Raw genomic sequence first — 24441 nt, 5'->3', positions numbered from 1 at the left:
ACTATATTTGATCAATAAGTTCAAAAAAAAAATCCTGGAATTGTCAATTCCGGAAATCCTGGAATCGTCGGGTTCAAAATAAATAATGGCAAAATCGTGATATCAGGACAAATTCAAGGCCAATTCGTCGTCTGTCCATCATGCTATCTTCCTGAGAATATGGCAATATGCCTCGCTTCGACCCTCCAAAATAAATAAGGATAACCTTCTCCAAGTCGCCGCTCCTTCCATAGTTCCATCAAACGAAGACGAAGCCAGACAGGGAGACAGAGAGAGAGAGAGAGACGGTCAAATGGATCGAACACGACCCGATATCCCCGTACATACAAGGGAACGCAATAATAATATCTTTCAAGTATCAGGTGGGCATGATCCGACCCGTATCTGAGTGCACGTGTTTTCTGCCCCATCTTTCTCTCTCCTCCCCACAAAGACTCATGTCCAGTTGTCCACTCTCCTTCCTCTGCTTTCTTCTTCTCTCCTCCATGCTCTCTCTTCCCTTCTTCCAAATTTTTGATTATTTTCAGAAAAAAAAACAGGAGAGAGAGACCTGTGATGATGCAGAGACGACCACGAGAACGAGAGATCTCTTCGTAAGGGCTGCAAGGAACGCGGGACAGAGAGATGCACCCGCACAATCGGCTATCGAGCAGCAGCGGCCACAACACACCATCACCTTCACCACCGCAGTCGCCTCTCCGGTCGCCGAGGTGTAGGAGGGGGAAGAGCGGGAGGTTTACAGCAGGCCATCAACCTCGGACACTCGCCCAGCGACTCGCCTGGACCTTACTTTCTTTCTTGCATCGTCGCCAAGGCGTTTTTCTCTTCGCGCCTCTCATTTACATTGCGGGGATGCTGCTATACATGGGCACGGCCTCTTTCGACGTCGTTCCGCATATCAAGCACCGTCTCGCGCCGGGTTCCGTTTACAGAAGCCCCCAAGTGTATGAAAAGCTCCGGCCTGAAATGGACTCCGATAATTCCTCCGCCGATGGGGTTAGTTTCTTCAAGATTTTTCTTTGTTTCTTACTTTTTGGTGATTCAAATTGATGGGTGGAGTTAAAATTTGTAAATGAAATTGAAATGGAAATGATTGGGATCCTTTTTAACTTAATTAAGCCATATATTTTGTGTTTATTTCTTCTGTAATGCTTTGATCTGTATGTGATATGAATTTATGAGTTTGCTTAAGAAATACATGTGCGACGCTAGTCGCTATACTTGGTGGAGATCTGAACAATGAGATAGCTTAGCTGAAAGCACTTATTTATATTTCAAAAGATGGAAAATAATGCTTTTTTTTTTTCGTTTGCAATGAACCATATTGATTTTGATCACGGAATCATATAACTAATTTGCTTGTTTTCTATTTTGTGCTTGGTGGGCATCTAGTTGGAAGTGATAATGTAATAGGTTGGTATCCTATTGAGTGGACATTTAGGTAGCTCAGTTGATGGCATTCTTTGTCTTGGGGTTGTCGACTTCCCAACTTAATGATTGTGAGATATAAAAAGGTGGCAGAAAGGAATTTTTAAGAGAACTTCAGTAACATTAACAAATTCAAGAACATTGAACTAGCAAAGAATGAATACGATACTTTTCTTAATAGTTCAAAGATCATTTTAGAAGATTTTTGACATCCATTGAATTGAAGGTGCTTGCATGCATTTCAAGTTCATTTCATACGTCTGAAACATGATTTGGTTTACGTGGAGATGAACTTCATTAAACCGGTTGACCTCCTATATGAAAGGGGTTGAAGTCATCCTCCAAATTCATGGTCCTATTGCTACTTACATCATGTGATTGTTGGTAGATTTATGTATTCCTATCTGTTTGAAGTTGCTGATGGCTAGTAGCGGCTTCTAAACATGAAATAAACTGTTCAGATTGTTCTTGAACGACAAGAAGAAAAATTACTGAAGCATACTCTTAAACTAAATGTTTCAGGGCAACTATATAAGAATAAGAGAATGGAATAAAATTGGTTATTCTCCTAGTGTAATAATCCAAGTTGTCTCTTCCTAAGTTACTAAGGTTGCATGTGAGTTCCATTCTCAAGTGGGATCGCAAGTTCTGTATGAGAGCAACATTTTTTTCCCCTCTTGTGTCTAAAGTTTCTGCTTTGATGATAGTCAAGGAAAAGTGCATCCAGGGTAATATGACTTAAAACCCACCATTTATACTTGTGTGCATCATTTCAGCAAGATAGGCAACATATTAGATTGTGAGGGAAGTCAGAGAAAACTATGTGAACATTCTGGGCAAAAATGCAATATGAAATATGTGCATGAGGTGTACGCCTCTAGCATGCTTCATGAAAAAAGAATATGAGGCATACACCTCTTGCACCTGAGGCAGTGAGGCGTACGCCTTAGAGGTGTCAGCGCCTCTGGCATATGCCTCAGGGCGTTTGGGGGTGCCTCACCTGGAAGCATGCCTCCAGGCATATGCCTCCCACGCCTTTCAAAACACTATTGTAGACTTTGTAGTCAGAGGAAATTGAAAGACAGTACAATGACAAAAACTTTTAATTTAACATCTTTATCATTGTATTCAACTTCACTATTAATGCTTAAAATGTCACTTTTCTTGAATCTTGATCTATGATAGAAAATGCCACTTTGTCCAATTGAAGAAAATCTTCATCGACTCCTTTAATGAACAATATGGGAGGCATCTATTTTTAGAGTTTGATATGACCAAAGGTGTTTGCAGCCTTTTCATTGTAATTGGAGGTTACTCACTATGCCACATTAAATATTGCAAGGATGACCATCCATTCCTTTTGAAGACAAAGGGCACATCACACATTTTGGAGTGCTTTGGGGCATTTGGAGAGAGAATGGAGTGGAAGAATATTTTTAAGGAAAAGGGGTGCTTTTGCAGATATGTGGGCCCTATGGCCTTTACTTTAGCTTTGAAAGAGTTCAATGTTATGAAGTGGGCAGATACGGACAGGTATTGGAGGGGGATAGTGAACCATTTGCTTATGTATTTTTTGTATATTTTCTAGATTTCATTATTTTCTAATCCGAGGACTCTCCATCTCATTAAGTGTACATTTTTATGAAGCAAACAGTATAGTATTTGTATTCATTGTGCAAAGCACCATATAGAAAATGTGTACAGCGAGACAACAAACAATCTTCCAGCAAAGATAATAAAGCTGGCTTGAATATTTCTTTAAGAGAACAGAACATCAAAATCAAAATATAAACTGTAGTATATCTCTGAACTTCTCTTGTATTGACATCCATGAATAACCCAATATTCTTCTAATTGCATTCTCCAAAGAGCTTTGTTTGTCTTTGAATATTCTACTGTTTCTCTCTTTCCATATACCCCACATCACTGCTAAAAGTATTAAACTCCAGATTTTCCTTCCCTGTTGTTGATCCCACCCACTTTCCACCCCTAAATGTGTTCCTTCAATGTCTTTGGTGACAGCATCTGATGTTTAAAATTCTGCAGAAATAATCATATGCATTCCTTTCTGTAGTGCATTGTAAAGTAGATGATATGCTGATTCTGTCTTCTTCCCACAGAGCACACAGTCCGCTTAATTGAGATGCATTCCCCTTCTCAACATACAGCTGTCCATAGGAGAAAGCCACCTTAGGTGGAGCCTGTGGAACCCAAATCTTTTTATGGGGAAAATTTGTCACTTCATCACTGCTTAGTTTCTGGCAAAAATTACTTCAACAAGAGGTTTCCAGTTCTCTTCCACTTCCATAGCCTGGAATCCACCTCCCCTAGCAGAGGGCTTATGTTATCTAGCACTCTCATTAAATTAATCAAGTTCTTGAGCCCCCAGTCATTTAAATTTCTTCTGAAAACAAGGGACTATCTCACTGTGTTTCCATCACACTCGTACATCTGCAACTCATACATCTCTATTATAAGATATGACAAATAGTTAGGGAACTTTTCCATCAAAACTCTACTGTCAAATCAGATGTCTCTTCAGAAATTTACCCTTTCTCCTTCTCCTCCTTTCATCTTGACTCATTGAAGAAACTTGCCATGGAATCTTCCCAATCCTCTCCGAATTGAGCACCCATACGAGTCATTACTAATTCCTAGGTCCCAATTGAAATTTGAGGTTCCAAACTTCTTTTGGGTAATCTTCATCAAAGACTAATTTCATGTGTTTTTATAAACAATTAAATCCCCTAGCTCTAATTAGATTTAAATTCATGTGTTTTTTTTCCTCTTTTGTTCTCATGAGTAAATTGACTGTGATGGGAATCAACTTAAGGCATATTGAAAGAGAACCAAAGCTGCTCCTCTGCTTATTTGGCATCATATGATGACTTGATGCCCACATGGGATCTGGGTTAGTAGTGGATCAACTTGGGAATATCCTAGAATCTTCAATCCTCCTTAAGATGCTCTTTGTGTGGTTGAGTTTGCTGCTGGATAGAAATTATTTGACCTTTATGTTTCTGGACATCAAGTGTATTTTTGTAGTTTTGTATTTAGGGCTTATATTTGGGGACAGTTCTTAGCCTAGTAATTTCCCTTTGTTTGGCTTTATGTTTGTAATTAGTTGGGGGCAGGTTTAGTTTAATCTAGCTTCTTTTTGTAAGTGTCTTGTTGAGTAAACTAACTTGGGGGGCGAGTTTCTTCCTTTAGAAGCTTCTTTCTTATCAAGTTTGTAAGACTCATTTGTTGAACAGTTTTGGCTGATGAACCAAGAAAACTTCTCTACAGAATTTGGTGTGATTGCCAAGTTGGGGGTGTGATTGCCTAGGGTTTTCATCTTATTTCCATCTTTTGTCTTCTCTTCTTTCTTTTGTTAACTCTTTGTAGAATTTGATAAGACTTCTATAGGTCTTGGTGAACACCAACTTGTGAACCTTTAATTGATTAGGTAAATGTCAACTCTACTAATTCTGTTTAACAGTTTCTCTTCAGGCTATTCTATGCTTTTATTGGTTTTTTTTGGACTTAGATGCATTCTGGTTGATAAACATCCAAAAAAAGGGTGGTTGAAGTTGAAATTTGATGGCAGCAGCATGGGTAATCCTGGGCCTTTTGGAATTGGGAATGTGACAGAGGAGAATGGAACCATATGTGCAATGTTTTCAGATCCAATACAAGAAGCTGATTCAATAAGGGCAGAACTTTGGGCAGTAGTATTTGGGGTGCGAAAAGTGAAAGAAATGGGAGTTAAGTGGTTGATGATTGAAGGGGATTTGAAGGTGGTAGTTGGATGGTTAATGAAGGAAAAGAATGTGATGTGGAACTTCAGAAATGAATTAAGACGGTTCAAATGGTCCTCAAAAGACATGCAAATACAAATCAGATGGGTATGTAGGTTTGTAAACTGTTTGGCTAAACAAGGGGTTAATAGACAGCAAATGCTTTGGGCTCAAATGTGAGGAGGGTGGTTGGGTGAGAATGTAGTGTTGTTGCTTTTTTTATTGTATCCATAACCTCTTTTTGTGACTCTTTTAATTGATTAACTAATGAATTCCTTTCTTTTCTTTTGATCAAAAATACCTCTGGCAAAATGCCAGTCAAGAGTCACAACCACTATTCCATCCTGATTTTGTCATTGACAATTTGACCTTGGTACATGCCTCTATTTATGTCCTTATAATTATTTGCGTTAAGGTTTTTCAGCATAATTTTGATGGTTGAGCACCACTTTATTGTGTTTGTAGGGACTTGGTATATTTATGTATCATTTTTGGGTTTTCCAGCTTTGAGGTTATCCTTCAAGGAAGGCTTGGGTTTGGTCCAGTGATTTTGCATTTTGTGTTTTATTCTCAAATTGTTTTTGTGCATCTTGCTTTTGATTATTTTCTATAAAGTTTTCTTGCTATTGATAAACAAGTTTGTCTATTGTTTTTTCATACAGCTTCTGTTGATCTTCTGTTTACTATTTAGTTAAGATTTTCCATTAACATATAGCTATTGAATTTACTGTAGTTGGCAACTGTGTGGAGACACCCTTATAAAGGCGGTGAGTGGAGGCCATGTATAAATAGGACATCGGGAGGTATGGGCATATACAGAACTAAAATTTATGAGTTCATGCTGATGACTCTTTTGCTTCTATATCTATCTGTCTGAATACTTGTAGGAAAATTTCATTTACTGCTCATGTGGATAAAATTGTTAATAGGTTTTTACTTAATTTGGTTCTAAGTTTTTGGCAGATGATTATGGCCTAAGTGCTGCTTTATATAACATTACAATAAGTCTTATATGCATAAATTATCATTTTGTACAAAACTTTTCTATTTTGGAAGAAATTTTAATAGGAAAGATATCCTTTTGATGAGATACGATTTCACTTTCTAGCAACCTCTGGTTATGTCTATTCATGTGATTGTCATGTATATTTTTCTCAAACTTCCTTGCAGTTTGAGGGATGATTTCTACATGGACGATGTTTGTACATAGGAAACTCTCTTTCCTACATGTCATTTGCTGTCTCAAGTTGTTCTTAAATGCAATTTCTTGTTAGTTTGTGAGAAAATGAAGAGACAAGAGGAAGAACAATAGTCCAGATCTATTAGGGTTGTCAATCTGATCGAACCAACCCAAAAAGAGAGTATTTATATTAAAAAAATATGAATGGACAAATTTGTCCTTACAAAAGAATTAAAGAAGCTGTACACTAATGTACACGCCTACTAAAATACAAGAAAGAAAGATAAAATTACATAAATACCTTGCATCTTCTCTACACTCCCCCTCAAATTGATGTTGGGGGATAAGCATCAGTTTGTCTATAAGAAAATTATGTCGGGCTTTGGTCATAGCTTTGGTTAAGAGGTCTGCAAGCTGTAAGCCTGAGGAGACATGTGGGAGAGAGATATGACCGACAAGGAGAAGATCACGAATGAAGTGGCAATCCACCTCAATATGTTTAGTGCACTCATGAAATACTGGGTTGGATGCAATCTTGATCACAATCATGTTGTTAGCAAACAGGGGGATGGCAGATGAGTGATCAATGTCCAAGTCATGAAGTAGAGCTTTGAGCCAGACTATTTCACTGCATACTGAGGGCATTGCTCTATACTCTGCTTCTGTAGATGACTTGGAAACAGTTTGTTGTTTCTTGCATTTCCAAGAAATCAGAGAGTCACCAAGAAATATTCACCAACCAGTAGTGGAATGACGAGTGTCGGGACAACCTGCCCAATCTGCATCTACATAAGCTCGAAGTTGGGTGGAGGATGAAGATGAGAAAAACAAGGCATGAGATAGGGTGCCCTTGACATAACGGATGATTTCGAGAACAACAGAGAAGTGGGGCTGACGTGGAGTAGATACAAACTAACTGACAAGCTGGACCGCATAGGAAATGTCCGGTCTAGTCATAGTTAGGTAGATAAGAGTACATATAAGCTGTCGATATAGAGTAACATCAGGGAGAAGCTCACCATCATCTTTGCTTTGCTTACAGTTAAGCTCCTGAGGTGTATCCACTTGTTTAGAATCAGTCAAACGAGCAAGTGTCACCAAATTAGAGGCATATTTATGTTGGTTAACAAAATAACCTTGAGGACATCGCTGAATTTCAAGCCCAAGAAAATAGGTGACAGGCCCAAGATCCTTCATTTTGAAGGAGTTGCTGAGGAGGAGCTTCAAATTGTTAATGCCATCCACATTCATCTCCAGTGATAAGTATATCATCAACATATACCAAGAGAAGAGTCAACCCCTATGCTCGCTTGAGAGTGAAAAGAGAGTAATTCGAAGCACTTTGTTGAAAGCCAGCCTCCAACACCATTGTACGGAAGTGGTCAAACCAAGCTGGGAGGTGGTTTACACACTATATGAGGATATAAAGATTTCTTCAGTTTACACACTATATGAGGATCATCACAATAGCTGGGAGGTGGTTTCATGTAAACTGTTTCTTGTAAATGCCCATGGAGAAAGGCATTCTTGACATCCATTTGATGAATTGTCCATTGTCTAATAGTAGTAATGGCCAAGAGTAAACGGACTGTTGTCATTTTGGCCACTAGAGCATAGGTATCATCATAGTCAATTCCATATTCTTGCTTGTAGCCTTGAGCAACCAACCGGGCTTTATATGTGTCTAGAGCAAGGATTTAAATATCGATACGATACGTCTGATACGGGGTGTATCGTATCGGTATCAGATTAGGGCGATACAGGATACATTACGAATGGAAACGTATCCTGTAAATCGCACATATCAGACCGATACGGGTGTGTATCGGCCCGTATCACATTGTATCGACCGATATGCACCGATACTGACAAATACACAATGTCTTCGATTAAAAATGCAAAAGCTGCTAATAGCGTGATTTGAACCTAGAACATAGTGCGTGGCGCCAAAAGCCTTAAACTCTCCATCAAACCACTTGGCCATGCCATGCGTTATGATATTTAACGAAATAAGACAACTTTTATTAATGTCTATCCAATTAAATAATCAATATTTATGTTTAACAACCCCAATTAAAAATTAAAATAAATAATATTTAAAATTAGTATTTTATAAACAAATGGAATAAATAATCTACCAATTCTATATTTACATCAAAATGAGTACCAAAAAAAATATATTTACATCAAAAGATGATTTTAATCTCAAGAAATTTATACAAATAAAATATTAATAGTAGAATAATTACCTTACTACTTAAAATTTATAAATTTGCACATGATATATATCTTACAAATTTTATATATTTTTATAATTATAATTAATATTTTAATCTACATTAAATGACAACATATTTATTATTTACAAAAAAATGAAAATCTGTTTGCAAAATATTCAAGAATATAATATTAAATTGGATTTATCAAATCCACTAATTTAAATTTATATGAAAATTGATTTTTAATTTCAAAAAATTTATACAAATAAAAATTTTAATAATGAAATAATTATTTTAATAATTAAAAATTATGAATTTTCATAGGATATATATCTTAGAAATTTTGACCAATTTTATATATTTTAAGTTAAAATCATATATTTTTATAAATTATTGAATGATAATTTAATTTATATTTGAGAATTTAATATTTGGTTAACTTTTTTGTTAATGTTAAAATGTAAAAATAATAAAATAGAAAATAATTGATATAATAATTAGGATAAATATAACAAGTCCATCTTGGGCTCTTAATTAATGCATTGTATGATATCTGTGCATTATGCTATTAATTATAATATATTTTTATGTACACCATTAAATATATATTTCTTATATATTTATACATTATTTATTGCTATTTGACCATAAATTTAATCTTATTAATGTATTTATGAAATTTGCATGTGTTTCCCTAGTGTATCCTAGTGTTTCATATTTTTCATCCGTATCCATGCGTTTCCAAATCATATCCGTATCCGTATCCGTATCCGTATCCTAATCCTATCCGTATCCAAGCTGTTCGATACATTACTCGATACCGATACTTTAATCCTTGGTCTAGAGTACCATCTGATTTAAGTTTCACTTTGTAAACCCATCGACTACCAATGATGGAGGCATCTGGAGGAGGGTTGACCAACTCCTAGGTATCATTCTCCAATATGCATGAACGTTAGAGTCCATAACATCTTTCCAATGCTTAACTGCTACAGCCTGGTTATAAGACTTGGGAATATCTGTAAATGACAGAACAACTGAGAAGGAGCTATGGCTAGAAAAGAAGCCATAGTAGTCAGGTGGACGAGAAACACAAGATGATTGACGCAAGGAACGGATAAAGGCAAATCAACAAGATGGGAAGAGGAACTTACAACAGTGATGGGTGGAGAGGAATCACCAGTCACTAGTGCTGGTGGTGGAGGCATAGGTAGTGGGCGACCTGGATGCTTCCTAAAATAAATCTGAAGTGGTAGAGATGTGGGAGGAAGATCACCTACAGAGCCAAAATGTTGTAGAACAAAAAAGGATGGTGCAGGTAATTTACTAATATGTGCAAAGAATGAAAGGTCCTCAAGAAAAATGGCATTACGAGAAATGTGCAGTATTCGGACTTTGGGATCATAACAGAGAAATCCCTTGTGTTCCATACACACATAGTTGATTGAGCTGTTAGCTTAGTGTCCCCATGAGGAGGAAGATGGACAAAACAGATACAACCAAAGACACGAAGCATGGATAGATTAGGGGGACAATGAAACAAGAATTGATGGGGGGAAGAATTTTTAAGGATAGCAGTAGGAAGAATGTTGATGAGATGAACATCAGTGTGGGTTGCCTCCACCCGGAAGGTAATGGGAACATGGGAGTCTTGTAACAAGGATCTCACCATACTAGCAATGTGACAATCCTTGTACTCAGATACCCCATTCTGTTGAGGTGTACCTGGGCAAGATCTCTATAACCGAATGCCATGTTGTTTGAGGTAGGTTTGAAACTCACCATTCTCTCCATCAAAGTACTCTCCCCCTGAATCTGACCCCCAAATGTTTATAGTGCTTTTAAATTGGGTTATAATCATAGCATGGAAGTTCTTAAAAATGGGAAAGACCTTTGATTTCTTTTGAAGGAAGTAAACCCATGTATATCGAGTACAGTCATCAATAAACAATACAAAATATTTATAATCCAAACGTGAAATAACTGGAGACGACCACACATCACTGTGAATAAGATAAAAGGTGTAAAAGCATGTTTAGTAGAAGATGGAAAAGGCAAAACATGGCTTTTACTATAGCAGCAAGTTAAACAAGATTTATCAACATTCTTAAAAGAAGTAACAATCATAGGCAAACAACTAGATGAAAATAAATAATCCAAGTTTTTAGCATGAGCGTGACCCAAACGTCTATGCCATAAGTGCCACACATTATTAAAAGAGGTAGGAGAAAAACTAGAAGTAGTAGATAGCAAACAAGAATCTGGTGGAGCTTTCTTATTCTCAAATTCTAGAGCAAACAATCTTCCAAGCCTACGCCCCTTCCCCTTCAGTTCCCCAGTGTGCTGGTCCTAGATAAAACAACCATCACGAGTAAACAAAATTTTATTACTGTAGTGATACAGTGGACCAGACATGATGTTCCTTGTTTATGTGGTTCCGTAAGTTCAGTTTTTTATTTTTTTGTTTCTTGCATTTATGCTTGCTTACTTGTACTATTGTAGGTAGCAGGGCATTTTTGTCCTTTTACCTAATGTTATGTTGAACATATAAATAATACTGCCTTGGGCGGCAGTAAGTGGTTTTCGCCCGTCACTCTCTTGCTCTTCCTCTGCTCTCTTTTCTCCTTTCTTTCCTCCTCTTCTCTTCTCTCTTCTTCTTTGATTTCTGTTTTGTTTTGTACCCAGAAGTTCTGCTAACAGCAGTAACTTCAAGTTGGTATCAGAGTAGGTTTAGGTCTGCTCGTGAATCTCATGTAGGCTCTTCCCAGCCGGCTACATGAGAGTTTAATAGGGCTAGAGTTCTAGTTCTGTTCGTGGCCTGATTCGTGGAGATTGGTGGAGTTTGAAGCCTTTCCCAGGACGTTTCTGTTCTTGGAGTTTGCCCAGCAGTCAGGAAGAATCAGAGAAAAGTTTTGAGGTGAGATTTAGGGTTTAAATCTCAGATTGAAGGTGCCGCCCAGAAATTTCTGGGTAGTTTTTTCTCCTTAACCCTCCAAAGGACTATTACTGAAGGTTGTTCTTTTCTGAAATCTCTGAGAGGTGTGGCTACCTTTTGGAGTTTACTGGACTGATTAGGGTTCTGAAGGTTGCTTTTTTCTGAAACCTTTGAGAGGTGCGGTTACCTTTTTGGAGTTCACTGGACTGATTAGGGTTTCTGATATTTTTGAGCAGTGCGCCCATTTTTTTCTGAACTTTTTCTTGGACCGAATAGTTGCTTCTCCTCTATTCTATCTGCTTTTGTTTCAGAAGGGGAGCCGAGTGTGGTTTTGTTCTTCTTTGTGTTGGTTTCAGCATGGAGTTCTTTGGGGGTGAACAGAATCCTACTGGAGAGGGTGCTGAAAGGGCTGTTAGTATGACTGATAACAACCCTTTTTAGGTTACCACAATTAGGTTTGATGGTTCTAACTATTTGGAGTGGGCTCAATCTGCCATGATGGCAATTGGAGGAAGGGGAAAGTTAGGCTATGTGACTGGAGACACTAAGGAACCAGCCAAGGATGACTCTTCCCATTCCAAATGGGTTTAAGAAAATTATCTTGTGATGACATGGTTGTGCAATTCAATGCAGCCCCATATTAGCAGAAATTATCTTTGGGCAAAGACTGCCAAGGATATTTGGGACAATATGAAAGAGACTTATTCCCAGCCACTTGATGTGGCTAGGGCTTTCGAGTTGAAAATTGAAGTTAACAATCTGAAGCAGGGGGAGAAACCTGTATTAGTTTATTACTCCACTCTGAAATCCCTATGGCATGAGATAGATCACCTTGAAACAATCGAGTGGGGGAGTAATAAAGATGCAGTAGCCTTTAACAAGTTGGTTGAAAGAAATAGAGTTTTTGAATTTCTTGCGGGTCTGAATTCTAATTTTGACATTGTTAGACAACAACTTCTCACTAGGGAAAATGTTACCTTGTCTCAAGCTTACTCTCTAGTACATAGTGAAGAGAGTAGGAGGAAGGTTATGCTTCAAAATTCTCAGACGGAAGTGGCATTAGCAGCTGCAAGACACAAGTATAGTGGTGAGAGGGAGAAAGAGATGAAGAATGAAGGAAAGAAGGGTGTGTTTTGTGAGTATTGCAAGAAACCTAGGCACACAAAAGACACCTGTTCGAAGCTTCACCCGAATCTTGTACCGGAAAGACTCAGGAATAAGAAAGGGAATGCAAATGCGGTTATTACATCAGATGGTTCTTCCCTTCAGGGGTCTTGAACCATTTGTTTGGAGGCCATTGCTGGATTCAGGGCAGCATTGACTCAGTTGGACAATGAAGTTGGGCTTGCAGGATCATCTTAGTTTGTCTCTACTACTACTGCACCTCTTTCCTCCACATTAGCATTTGCCCACTCAGGTACAAAGCCACTGCTTTTCATGCCACCACTCCTGGTTACACTAACCCTACTTGGATTGTAGACTCTGGTGCATCAGATCATATGACAAGTTTGTCTTCATTATTTACTTCTTACAACTTGTCTTCAAGCAGGGATAAAGTATCCATAGCTGATGGCTCTTTTGTTCCCATTTCTAGCAAGGAAAACATTAGAACCTCTGATGCCATTACTTTATCCTCAACTTTGCATATATCTAAGCTTAGCACTAATCTATTTTTAGTTAGTAGCCTTACAAAAAGCCAAAATTGTGCAATAACCTTCTTTCCTGACCATTGTATTTTCCAGGATCTGGTGATAAGGAAGGTGATTGGGACTGGCCATGAGGTGAATGGAATCTACTTGCTCGAGCACCCCCTAGAAGTGATAAAGGAGTTGCGAAGTCTTTTGTTTCTTAGTCTGTGAATCAGATTATGCTTTGGCATAGTAGTTTAGGTCATTTGACTTTTGGGTCTTTGAAAAACTTGTTTCCTACTTTGTTTAAGTCAGTCCAAATGTCTTTTTTGAAGTGTGAGGGTTGTGAACTTGCAAAACATTGTAGATCTTCATATTTTTTGAGTAATAAAAGAAGCAACACTCCTTTTGAAATTGTGCATATTGATGTATGGGGGCCATATCATATTCCTGCTAGGGGGGGGTACAAGTATTTCTTATTGTTTGTTGATGATTACTCCCGTTTCTCATGGGTTTATCTTATGCGTTCTCGAGATGAGGTTCCTACCTTAACCTGTGCCTTCCATCAAATGGTTCTCACTCAATTTGAAGTCAAAATCAAAATTTTCAGATCTGATAATGCCAAAGAATATTTCACTAAACATCTGAATTCATATCTTCTTGAGTATGGGGTTGTTCATCAGAGTACTTGTCCTCATACACCTCAGCAAAATGGGGTAGCCGAGAGAAAAAATAGGTATATCCTGGAAGTTGCAAGAAGTATTATGCTGAATTCTCATGTTCCCATTCGTTTTTGGGGGGATGCTATTAATACAGCTGTGTACCTCATCAACCGAATCCCTTCCCGTGTTCTGGATTTGAAAACTCCCTTTTCATTATTGTTTCCTAAGAAATATTTGTACACCATCATCCCTCTTAAAAGTTTTTGGGTGCACTTGTTTTGTTCAAATTCTAGGACCCCATCGTTCTAAGTTTGATCCTAAAGCTACTAAATGTATTTTCCTTGGCTATGCACAAAATAAAAAAGGATATTGCTGCTATGAACCTAGTTCTGGTTCTTGGTTTGTATCCATGGATGCTACCTTTTTTGAGGATGTCCCCTATTACCCATGTGTTTCTTCTCAGGGGGAGAATAATGAGAAGGATCGCCCTTGTCTTGGAGTTCCTCTACCTATCCCTATTCTTAAAGGAGAGTTGTGTAATGAGGGTGCTTGTCAGAAGTGTAGGGAGTTGAGAGTTTACCACAGGAGGTGGAGGTAGGTTGATTTCGGTGCTCATAATCAGTCCAGGCCAGTTCCTCTCTCCTCTGCAGTTCCAGATTCATGTACTTCTCCCTCCTTGCTTGTTGATACATTAACCTCATCTTCTAATCCTCTACCCCCTCTAGATGATCTTGATCTTCTCATTGCAATCTGCAGGGGAAAGTGTTGGTGCACTTTATCTATTGCTCATTGCATATCTTAGTTTATCACCTATGATCATCTTTCACCATCCTATAGGTCCTTGGCATCTATCTCTGTTATACCTATTCCTAGGTCTCTACAGGAAGCTCTTGCAGTACTTGAGTGGAAGAATGCAATGAAGAAGAGATGGGTGCTCTCATTAAAAATAAGACTTGGGAGCTAATTGACAAGCTAGAAGGAAAAAACCAGTTGGGTGCAGATGGGTGTTCACTATGAAGCATAATGCAGATGGCTCGGTTTAAAGGTATAAAGCTCGGTTGGTGGAAAAGGGGTATACTTAGACTTATGGCATTGACTACCTAGAAACCTCTGCACCTGTTGCCAAGATGAATACCATTAGAGTTCTACTATCCCTTGCAGCAAATTTCTCTTGGCTTCTGTTCCAACTCGATGTTAAGAATGCTTTCCTTAATGGAGACTTGCAGGAAGTGGTGTATATGGAACTATCTCCTAGTTTTTATGATGCTGCTATAGGAAAGAAAGTTTGCAATTTGCAAAAGGCTTTATATGGTTTAAAGCAATCTCCAAGAGCTTGGTTTGATGATAGATTTAGATTGCCCCTTGAAAGGTTTGGCTATGTACAGGCCCACTCCAATCATACTCTTTTCATTAAGAGAAATGGTGCTTCTCTCATCCTTCTTGTAGTGTATGTTGATGACATTGTTTTGACTGGTTGTGATCCTGGTGAGATTTATTCTCTCAAACAATTCCTTCAGGCAGAATTTGAAGTGAAAAACCTTGGTGATCTACACTATTTCTTGGGAATTGAAGTGGCCCGCTCTAGACTTGGTATCTTTATTTCATAGAGGAAATATGTCCTTGATCTTCTTGAGGGCACTAGGAAACTAGGGGTTAAACCCGCATACACACCCATTGAGCTAAATCATAAGATAAGTGCTGAAGGGGGTGAGCCTCTTGAAGACAAAGCAATGTACTAACGACTAGTTGGAAAGCTCCTTTATCTATGTCTCACTCGCCCTGACATCTCTTATGCTGTTAGTGTGGTCAGCCAATACATGCATTCTCCTAGAACCACTCATCTATTGGCTGTGGAAAGAATCCTTGCTTACTTGAAGAAATGTCTAGGCCAGGGAATACTCTTTAAGAATAATGGTCATATGAAAATCGAGGTGTATATTGATGTTGATTGGGCCGGATGTGTTGACGATAGAAGATCGACTTCAGGATATTGTGCTTTTGTTGGAGGTAACCTTGTGTCATGCCGTAGTAAGAAGCAAAATGTTGTTCCCGTTCAAGTGCTGAGGCAGAATACAGGTCCATGGCCCATGGTGTAGCTGAAGTGTTATGGTTGAGATATCTTCTTGAGGAACTAGGGGTTGAGTATGAGAAACTGTTGAGGTTGTATTGTGATAACCAAGCTGCTATCAATATTGCTCATAATCCCATCCAACATGACAAAACTAAATATATTGAGGTTGACCATCATTTCATCCGCGAGAAAGTTGCTTCTCAAGATGTTTGTTTGCCCTATGTTACCTTAGATATGCAGCTTGCTGATCTCTTCACCAAAGCAGTCACCAGAGTCAAATTGGAATCAGACTTGTGCAAGTTGGGAATAGATATTCATCATTCCCAACTTGAGGGGGAGTGTAGTGATACAGTGGACCAGACATGATGTTCCTTGTTTATGTGGTCCCATAAGTTCAATTTTTTTTTTTCTCATTTCTTGCATTTATGCTTGCTTACTCGTACTATTGTAGGTAGCAGGGCATTTTTGTCATTTTACCTAATGTTATGTTAAACATATAAATAATACTGCCTTGGGCGGCAGTAAGTGATTTTCGCCCATCACTCTCTTGCTCTTCCTCTGCTCTCTTTTCTCCTTTCTTTCCTCCTCTTCTTCTCTCTTCTTCTTCTTCTTCTTTGATTTTTGTTTTGTTTTGTACCTAGAAGTTTTGCTAACAGCAGTAGCTTCAAGTATTACCATCATCAACAAGTTGTCCAACAGAAATAAGGCTAGTAGTTAACTTAGGCACAAAAAAGGTTTTAGGAAGATGTAAGGGTGTAGACTTAGAAGTGGACAGAAATAAATCATCACACCCACATATGCGAAGAGAATCACCATTAGCAGTAATAATGTGGTTGACAGAGGTGTAAGGTTTAGAAGACTGACCAAAGAAGGTCCCAGTCATATGGTTTGAGGCCCCGAAGTCAATGATCCACATGTGTGAAGAAGAAGAACACAAATAAGTAGACTTACCAGCCAATCCAATAGCAGAAAAAGCAGAGGAAATAGCCGAGGACATGAACTTATGAATCTTATCTTCAGTCAAATTTCCCTGTGCATTTGGTTTGTGAGCTGATGAGGATGATGCAGTATCAGTTGGAGTTGGTTCAGCTGATGCTTGATAAGCCTTATGTTGTCCTTTCTTGGGGGGCCTGACTGGGCATTCCACAATAATGTGTCCCTGCTGTTTGCAGTAGGTGCAGAAAATTTTCTTCTTGTAATGGGATGCCACATGCCCATATTCCTTGCATTCATAACATTGCATCTTCGAGAAATCCTTCTTCCCCTTCTGTTTGGTGGCCAAGAAGACAATATCTATTCCATGTTCCTTCTTCTGATCAAGTGCAGACTGAGTGAGGAGACAAGTTTCCTCTCTTAATAACTCACCAAGTATAATATCAAGATCTGGTACAGGCTCTCTGCTGAGTATACTAGAGCGTAGGTTTTCATAATCAAATATGAGATGCATAATAAATGCATAGTCTTTCTCTTACTGAGATGTTTCTTCATAGTTTTCACACAACAGTCTGTAGAGAGATCCTCAAAGTGAGCCAATTCATATTCAGTCCAAAGGTTCATAAGAGAAAATATCAACTTCAATCTGATATTGCCTAGGCATATTCGGTTGCTGATAAACCTTTTCAAGGTATTCGAACATGTCATGGGCAGATTTGAGCCCCCTCATCGGAATACTGACATCCATAGTAACAGAATCGAGAATCCACGAAACAACCTATGCATTCCCAGTTTTCCACTATTTCAGCCCTTTGATATCATTGGCATCGGGAATGGATGTGGAACCATCAATATAACCCCACATACCCTTCCCTTCAACAAAATACTGAAAGTGAAACTTCCAGAGAGCATAGTTGCTTCCATCAAACTAAACAGAAATAATCTCATTCTTTTCTAGACCCTTGTTGAGTAAGAACACAAAGCAAAAAAGTAGTTGAAGCGAGGAATATAAGCAGAAAACCAATTCAAGATAGTCAAAACCAAGAGAAGAAATCTCTCACAGTCGAAAGAAAGTGTCCAAGATACAGCAATAGTTAAAAACTGAAAACACAATCCAAAAAAGGAAAGACTGGCTGCTGCCGCCCAGAAGAGATGTATAGATCTCTCTTAGTACTTCTCTGATCTCGATGAAACTTTCACGGGGTGAAGAAGAGGACCAGGCGACACTTCCTTTTAATTTTGACTGCAAACGGATGTCTTCCGAGAGAGATCCAATGAAATCTCTCTTGCTGGATGCATAAAACACAAAAAACTGGTTCTTGGAATGATCAGAACAGTCCAGAACCAATCAATGATGAAGATAGCTCTCAAGCAGATTAGAAGAACAAGTAATGGATCAGAGAACAGCCTGCTCTGATACCATGTTAGTTTGTGAGAAAGTGAACTGACAAGAGGAAGAACAATAGTCCACATCTGTTAGGGTTGATCAATCTGATCGAACCAACCCAAAAAGAGAGTATTTATATTAAAGAAATATGAATGGACAAATTTGTCCTTACAAAAGACTTAAAGAATCTGTACACTAATGTACACGCCTACTAAAATACAAGAAAGAAAGATAAAATTACATAACTACCCTCCATCTTCTCTACATTTCTCCATTACTTATTAAATAAAGAAAAAGAATTTATGGCAGTCAAGAGTCATGTTTTGCATGCTTATTTTTATGTATTTGAGGAATAATAATGCTCTGAAATATGGAGTCAAGGGCCTTTTATGCACAAAAGGACAAAAAGGGGGTGTTTATGCTAATGCTTGGCAATTTGGAGTTTCAGGCCATTTTATTTTTGCCTTTTGGTTCTTAACAGGCCTGTGGCTCTGTTGATCAAGTTAGCAATCATGAGCACTTACCTCATCCCTTTGATCGGGACAAAGTGGTAAAATGCATCCATCAATCTCCCTATTAAGAAGAGGTCTTTGGAATACCTGAAATTATATTGCCTCCTAAAGAGAAAACCCATTTAATTGTTTTGTCCCTTTGAGCGGATGCCCTATAAAGTCTTGGGCAAAGAGTGCTGAAACATTGCAATCTAATCAGCATCCTAGAAATGAACCTTAGATTCCAACTCCAATGTTTTGATAAAATTGATTAATTGAGAAAGTTGGCCAAATCCCAGTTTAGGCACCAAGTTATTTTGTTGTTGATATTTGTTGAGGGCAAGGAGACTGTTGGATGCAGATGGGTTTACACATTTAAATATAAGGCAGATGGAAGTATAGAAAGGTACAAGGTCAGACTTGTTGCAAAAGGGTACACATAGACCTATGGCATTGATTACTTAGGGACCTTTGCACCAGTTACAAAGATGACCTCTGTTTGGATACTTCTTTCTCTTGCTGCCACATACTCTTGGCCCCTGTTTCAACTTGATGTGAAGAATGCTTTCCTAAATGGGGATCTGCAAGAGGAAGTGTATATGGATCTTCCTGCTAGCTTCTACAGTGATGCTGAAAAGGGAAAGGTATGCAGGCTTAAGAAGTCACTTTATGACTTGTAACAATCTCCCAGAGCATGGTTTGACAGATTCAGAAAGGCCTTGATTGCTTTTGGCTACACTCAAACTCAATCCGATCATACCTTGTTTGTGAAGCGAAGGGGATCTTTGGTGTCAGTCCTAATTGTTTATGTGGATGATATTGTTGTCACAGGGAATGACCTAAGTGAGATTGATTGTTTGAAAAAGAATCTACATAAAGAATTTGAAATTAAGGATCTTGGAGAACTGAGATACTTCTTGGGCATTGAAGTTGCAAGATCAAAACATGGAATTTTTATCTCTTAGAGGAAGTATGTCTTGGATCTTCTTCAAGAGACAGGGAAGCTTGGAACGAAGGCAATCAGTACACCTATTGATCAGAACCACAAAATTAATGCATCAGAAGGTGAGCCAATAAAGGACATTGGGAGATATCAGAGACTTGTGGGTCAGCTGCTATACTTGTGTATGACAAGACCAGACATTTCCTATGCAGTAAGTGTGGTAAGTCAATACATGCATGCTCCACGAGTCCAGCATTGGGAGGCTGTTGACAGGATTCTTGCTTATCTGAAGGGACACTCAGGCAGAGGCATATTGTTTACTGATCATGGACAGTTGAAATTAGAAGCTTATACAGATGCAGATTGGGTAGGATGCCTTGATGACAGGAGATCCACTTTAGGAGTATGCACCCTTTTGGGGGGTAACCTTGTCTCGTGGAAGAGTAAGAAACAAACAGTGGTGGCAAGATCAAGTGCTGAAGCTGAATATAGGGCCATGGCACATGAAGTTTCAGAACTAATCTGGATCTGTTCCCTATTAGGAGAAATTGGTATACAGGCAAAAGAACCTATGATGTTGTATTGTGATAACCAAGCAGCAATTAACATTGCCCATAACCCAGTCCAGCATGAACGAACTAAGCACATTGAAGTGGATAGACATTTTATCAGAGAAAGAGTGACTTCTGGGGAAGTTTGTCTTCCATACATTGCTTCTGATCTGCAACTCGCTGATGTTCTCACAAAAGGTGTTGCAAGGAACAAGCTGGAGCATGATCTACGCAAGTTGGGAATGTGTGACATTTACTCCCAACTTGAGGGGGAGTGTTGAGTTGGGCCGGAGTCTAGTTATTGGGCCCATTTGTTTTTATACTTTTTTTAAGTTATTAAGTTAGGAAGTTGTTGGGCTTGGCCCATTAGTTTATGTTTTTAAGTTGTGACTGTTCAGCTACTTTAGTAGCCGCCCTACTAAGGGTGTTCTTGTAATATCTCATTCTTTAAGTTAAGTATAAATTATAATGAGGGGTTGGCGGCCAGAACTAATTCAATTCTGGTTGACTTCCTATTCTTTTCTTATCCTCTTTTTTTCTCTACTGCTGAAACTCTTCATCTTCTTCTTCTTTCTCTTCACAAGGAATTCATCTAAATCTGCAATCAGTAATTTTTACTATATTAATATGCTGCCATAAAATAATAGTTTGCCTCACTGGCTCCACTTGAGGTTTTTATTTTCAATGATAAACTTTTGCATGTATTAGTTTGGTGGTCTGGTATATAAACTTCATGGTGCTATCTAAACTTGTTGTTTTGATGAATACATAATGAAACTCACATATATACATGTTTCTACAAGTTTCTGTATGGGTATTTGTGTTATCTTTTAGAATACACTACTTACAATAATCGTTTATCAAAATTTTAACTAGAGTATATTTCTGTAATTGTAGGTTTACCTGAGTCAAATGGCTACATTTATGTTGAGGCAAATGGTGGCTTGAATCAGCAGAGGACATCGGTTGTTCTCATTCCTTAATTGTATTTCATTTATTATTTTATTAATCTTTTATTGTTTTCATGTTTTTTTTTTCTATGCCATGGAGGCTCAAAATACTTTTGCCATTACTGCCATGTATCTTACAGATCTGCAATGCAGTTGCTGTTGCCGGTTACCTAAATGCAACACTTGTGATCCCAAATTTCCATTACCATAGCATTTGGAAGGATCCTAGGTTTGTCAGTAACTTATTCTTTTCTCAATCTAGTCTGTAAAATGGGGGTAAACATTGAAGGTTATTCTAGTTTTCTGGTTGTTGATCTAAATTTTCTATGTTTTTTCTTTTGATCGTTGAATAGTAAGATTCATTAAATCATAGCATAAGAAAATACAAGTTAGAGAGAGGCACGAGATGCTACCTCCCCTTTAAGAAAGGGAGATGGAGCATTCCATCCATCCTTTAGGTGATTAAACAAAACAAAGATAAAATTACAGAGAAGCCCAATACAAAGTAACCCAAGAAATCCCTTGTTTATCAAGAGAATCAGCCAAGGCATTTGCTGATCTGCCCACTCAGTGAAACCTGTCATATTCCTTGTGAGCCATTTAACCTTTTATAAGACATCCTTAAAGCCCCATGTGACAGTATCTGAGTCAGCCAACCATCCTACAACCACCTTGGAGTCTCCTCCAATTTTTAAGTTATCCACTCCAAGTTGGTTTGCAATCTGTATCCCTTGTACAGCAGCTAGAAGTTCAGCCCTTGTAGAGTCTCCTATTCCCACTGGGCCTGGAAAAGGAGAGAGAATGTTACTGCATTCATTTCTCAGAACACCAACAGTGCCAGACAGAAGATTTCTGTGCTGCATATCTTTTTCTTTGATTGTAAATGAGATATTTTATTATTTTGGGAGTGACTGTTCAGCACACCCTAAGAATTCTTAGCCCCACAGTACAGTTGGGGTAGGTGCCAACTCGGAATTGATGCCAATACACAGGCAGGTATTCGTGTTTTAGGGTGGGGGTGTTTGTCATTTTGAATTGTGTAGGGTTGCAGTGGAATTCAGAATTCTGCAGTGTGGTGCAGTGTACTTTTCCGTATTATTTTCTCAGTAGAACGTTATTTGCAGAATGCCTTCATCCCCCCCGATCAGCAACCATAAAGGAACTCATTTCTTTTGATAAGCAGTAAGAAAGTATTGTATTAATATGGATATGAAGGGGGGACAGAAAGCCCCCAAAAACTGTACAATAAGCTATACAGAATGGATGTATCAGAATCTCAGTTTAGAAAATACAAAAAGGTGACTTGCTAAAGGGCAGCCTAGTGCATGAGGCTCCTGCCAATGCGGGGTCTGGGGAGGGACAGATGTACGCGGCCTTACCCCTGCACATACAGAGAGGCCGTTTCCAAACAAAAGGTGACTAGCTGTCAATCAAAAAATAATAGAGCACCAATCATCCTTAAAGACTTCAACCTCTATGTGAGCAAACTGAGGCAAAACTTTGGCCCACCAAGTGAGGGTCCACTCAATATGGCTGATCACTTCATCCACAGGGGAGCTCTTACTTTGAAAAACTTGTGCATTTATTTCGCTCCAGATATTCCAACAAACTGCAAAAGATAGCTGGTCCCAAAGGATCTTTCCCTTCTTCAAAAAACCCAAGACCCTCCAAGAAGATAAAAGGCCTTCCAAATTTGAGGGTGCAACCCAACATCTGCAGAAAAGGCCCAAGAAATGGCATCAGACAGCAAAGGAGAAAGAACAATGTAGCAAAAGGTGATTGAATGATTCTGAAAACTCCTCACACAGGCTGCAGAGAGGGTCAACCACCATACCTCTCTTCAATATTTGATCCGCCGACTGAATTCTATCACAAACAGCGGCCCATAAAAAGAAGATTATCTTGGAAGGAACTTTGGCTCACCAAATCCAAGATCAGGAGACAGACTGGGGCAAACCAAGCAACAGACTATAGTAGGATTTGGTAGAGAAACAGCCTGACTTCTCCACCTAGATTCTAACATCTTACTGCAGAGGATTTAGCTGCACTTCAGTTAATTTTCCAACAACTCTCCTGCCAAAGACACCTCCCAGTCATTCAGGTTTGTCCTGAAGCGAGGCACCTGGATCAACTGTTTGCCCACCTGTCAACAGCAACCTACAAAGCTGGGAACACCGAATTCAGAGGTCTGTCACCCATACATCAGACTAGAAAAATATGTGTTCTCCATTCCCTGGTTTTAATTTGATATGTTTATCAATCCATGGGAGTTATACCATATTTACAACAATCACCTGTCTCCACAAATGATTAGGTTCTTCACCAAACCGCCATAACCACTTACAAAGCAGGACCCTATTTATAAACTTCAATTGCCTTAATCCAGCACTGCCAGCTTCCTTACTCCAGGCACTTTACCATCCCAGAGGGGGTAGTAAACAAAGAGAACAAATAGGTGGGAAGACATGAGAGTACACTCTGTATGAGAACCAACTTACCTCCTTTAGACCAGAGTCTATACTGGAATCGCTCAATGACTGGATCACAAATGGATTAGTAATTATAGCCTGCCCCCAACAGAAGACTGAGGTATTTCGTCGGTAGTGAGCCCACATTTACAACCCAACGAAACTGCTAATCTTCAATCCAGTGGGTTGGTAAGGTCTCCTGCTGGTTGTAGTGGAGACTTGGGGTTGAATCCCGCTTGCACCTGGGTTGGGGGATGGGCTACCCCCATTGTGTAGCCCTTAAGAAGAAATCGAAAAGACAATGCAAAAACAACATGTCCTCCTGCCTTGCCCTAGTGAAAGTGATGGTATCGTCAGCAAACTGTAACAGAGAAACTCTTGGACCATCATCTGCAACTGAGAAACCTTAATGTGTCCACCCTCTTCTGCTTTTTTAATCAACCTGCCCAAAGGGTCCACCACGAGGGTAAAGAGAAAAAGCGAGAGCAGGTCTGCTTAATGGATACTATGCTCACCAGGGAAGAAATCAACAGAGGCACCATTAATTAGCACAGAATACATTGGATCTGAGATGCAGCTAGAAATCTACTTTAGCCAGAGAACACCAAAGCCCATTCTCCTCAAGATGTAATCCACAAACTGCTATCTAATATGACCGTAATCTTTTTCCAAATCGAGCTTAAAAATGACTCCCGGCTTCCCCTGTCTAATTCTGGAGCCCACACATTCATTTGCAATCAGAGGCCCATCTAAAATCTGCTGACCATCCACTAAGGCTCCCTGAAATGGTAACACAAACTTTCACACTACTCTCTG

General features: G+C 38.9%; 1 protein-coding gene across 6 annotated transcripts in view; it reads left to right on the top strand.

Annotated features, from left to right (window-relative positions):
- Nucleotides 1-226: 226 nt before the first annotated feature.
- The window catches only part of LOC104601090 (protein ESMERALDA 1-like), a 57615-nt gene continuing 33400 nt past the window's right edge, over nt 227-24441 (top strand). For 3 of the 6 annotated variants that reach the window (XR_002023609.2, XR_016084071.1, XM_010264403.2), the window contains exons 1-4: nt 241-996; nt 5941-6010; nt 21105-21172; nt 21298-21386. Coding sequence is in view for 2 of the 6 variants with exons in the window: in XM_010264403.2 (XP_010262705.1) it covers nt 625-996; nt 5941-6010; nt 21105-21172; nt 21298-21386 (599 nt within the window). In the remaining 4 variants the exon portion in view is untranslated. Of the gene's footprint in view, nt 997-5940; nt 6011-21104; nt 21173-21297; nt 21387-24441 lie in introns of all 6 variants that reach the window. The other 3 variants (XR_016084072.1, XR_002023610.2, XM_088901291.1) reach the window with 2 other exon arrangements.

Source organism: Nelumbo nucifera, chromosome 3 (assembly GCF_055504915.1).
Source record: "Nelumbo nucifera cultivar China Antique chromosome 3, China Antique-T2T, whole genome shotgun sequence".
Classification (NCBI taxonomy): domain Eukaryota; kingdom Viridiplantae; phylum Streptophyta; class Magnoliopsida; order Proteales; family Nelumbonaceae; genus Nelumbo; species Nelumbo nucifera.
Note: the sequence above shows the minus strand (reverse complement) of the source record. Positions and strands in the feature narration are given on the sequence as shown.